Source organism: Urtica dioica, chromosome 12 (assembly GCF_054948205.1).
Source record: "Urtica dioica subsp. dioica isolate 48M chromosome 12, U.dioica_male_clone48M_v1_H2, whole genome shotgun sequence".
Classification (NCBI taxonomy): Eukaryota; Viridiplantae; Streptophyta; class Magnoliopsida; order Rosales; family Urticaceae; genus Urtica; species Urtica dioica.
This window is the reverse complement of record NC_142767.1, coordinates 15,593,860-15,595,673: the sequence shown is the minus strand read 5'-3', so window position 1 is coordinate 15,595,673 and position 1,814 is coordinate 15,593,860. Positions and strand designations below refer to the sequence as shown.

General features: G+C 34.4%; 1 protein-coding gene across 1 annotated transcript; it reads right to left on the bottom strand.

Moving 5' to 3' along the window:
- Window positions 1-766: 766 nt before the first annotated feature.
- On the bottom strand, window positions 767-1,532 carry LOC149379526 (protein LEAD-SENSITIVE 1-like). Its single transcript, XM_089604025.1, has 2 exons — window positions 1,427-1,532; window positions 767-1,344 (listed from the first exon to the last, which is right to left on the bottom strand). Exons 1-2 carry the CDS (start codon window positions 1,530-1,532, stop codon window positions 806-808), a joined length of 645 nt encoding a protein of 214 aa, XP_089460151.1. The 3' UTR covers window positions 767-805.
- Window positions 1,533-1,814: the final 282 nt, after the last annotated feature.

Here is a 1,814-nt window from a genome sequence, read left to right as displayed (position 1 = left end):
AGTTGCGGAAAAAAATAATCAATTTTACAATTTTCTTTCACCATTACTACTTGTCCGTTAAAATGGATGGAAAGACATAAGTAAGTCATTTAAATGAGCTAAATTAAAAATAAACTTAACTTTTTTTTAATATGTTAAAAAAAAAATTATAATGAAAGAAATCTTAAAGGTTAAGCAGTAAAGAATAAATATGTGTCTTTTATTGTTTTATATTTGTTTGATTGATTATTTATTCAATCGTGTATAAACAATCAGTTGTTCAACTGCTAGTTGTCACAACTAATAGTTGAACAACCGTCTCGTAACATTTAGTAGTTTCAATTTGTATCAGAGCGGATCACTATAAGTGAGATTCAATAAGGAAATTTAAAATACCTTATATTACATTAGCTACACAATACATAATTTATCACATAAAATACAATAATAAAAAATATACAAACTCGCGATAAAATAGAAAAATATAGTACATGGGATGATATGCAAATTATTTATGGAATTGGAAAATCAATAAGGAAATTTAAAATACCTTATATTACATTAACTACACAATACATAAATGATCACATTACATAAAATACATTAATAAAAAAATATACAATCTCACGATAAAATAGAAAAACATAGTACATGGGATGATATGCAAATTATTTATGGAATTGAAAAATCAATAAGAAAATTTTATATAAAAAGATGAATAGATAATGTTTTTTCATTTTAAAAAGAAAATATTTTGCTGAAAATGAAAGTACTCTTCAATATATGATATAAAGACTGGATTTAATTTGGTGAGAAAATGAAAGCCCTAAGTAGTGCCCGGCTCGGAATGAGGCATCTTGTCCTTGTTAAGAAGTTCCAGCTTGGCCTTGATGTGGATTTTGGCGAGTGATATGGCGAGCATAACAGAGTTCGAATTCCAAGGCCTGACCTGATTGACAGCAGCGTCTTTGAAGGCTTCCCAGTATTTAATTTGGTGGGCCAAGCGCACACCGGTCTTGCAGTAAAACGCAAAGTGCTCGCTGTTGTTTTTGGTGATGCTGAACTCTCCGAACCCGCCGTTGAGAAGCGACTCTGCTCGCCGGACCACCGTGTCGGGATCGTGGCGGTCGCTGGTGGTGCTGCAAGCCCCGACTCCATCGAAGAAGAAACGAAACGAAGACACGTCGTACTTGAAGAGATACAGCCCGTGGCCATGGGAGAAGCACTCAACGCAGGTCTTGACCACTCCTTTGTGTTTTCTCTTGTCATAACCACAGATTTCACACACCCCTCTTGATGATGATAATATTGATGATGCATCTGTGTTGGTGAAGTGGATGACTTTCTCGTCTCCTACGTAAATTCCTGCATGTGTTGTTGGGATATCAAAATATTAAAATTATGATTCATTATTTTTTGTTTTATGTATATCTCACTACTGACTTACCCTGCTTGGCATAGGCATGGAGTACTTTATGCCTGTAAATGTGATCTCCCACTTTGAGCTGGCTTCTCTCTATTTTGTTGGAGTGGAGGTATAACAACGACGTCATGTTTTTCTTAGCTCTCTCACTCGACTTTCTTCCTCTTCTTCTTATTTTTGTTCTATTTTCTCTCTCAATTTCTATTTTGAACTGTTTCTGATGAACTCCTATATCTCATCGCCTATAAATACGATGTCGTGCATATATGGGGACAACAGTTCTACTTACACTTTTCAAACAGTACTACACGCAGACTCATTAAAAAACATTAAACGCGTTCAGTCAACTCTGAACAGTTCAAAGTAGAATATTTGGAATTTTTCAGCATGCAAACGCTTAGAGACTTTTTAT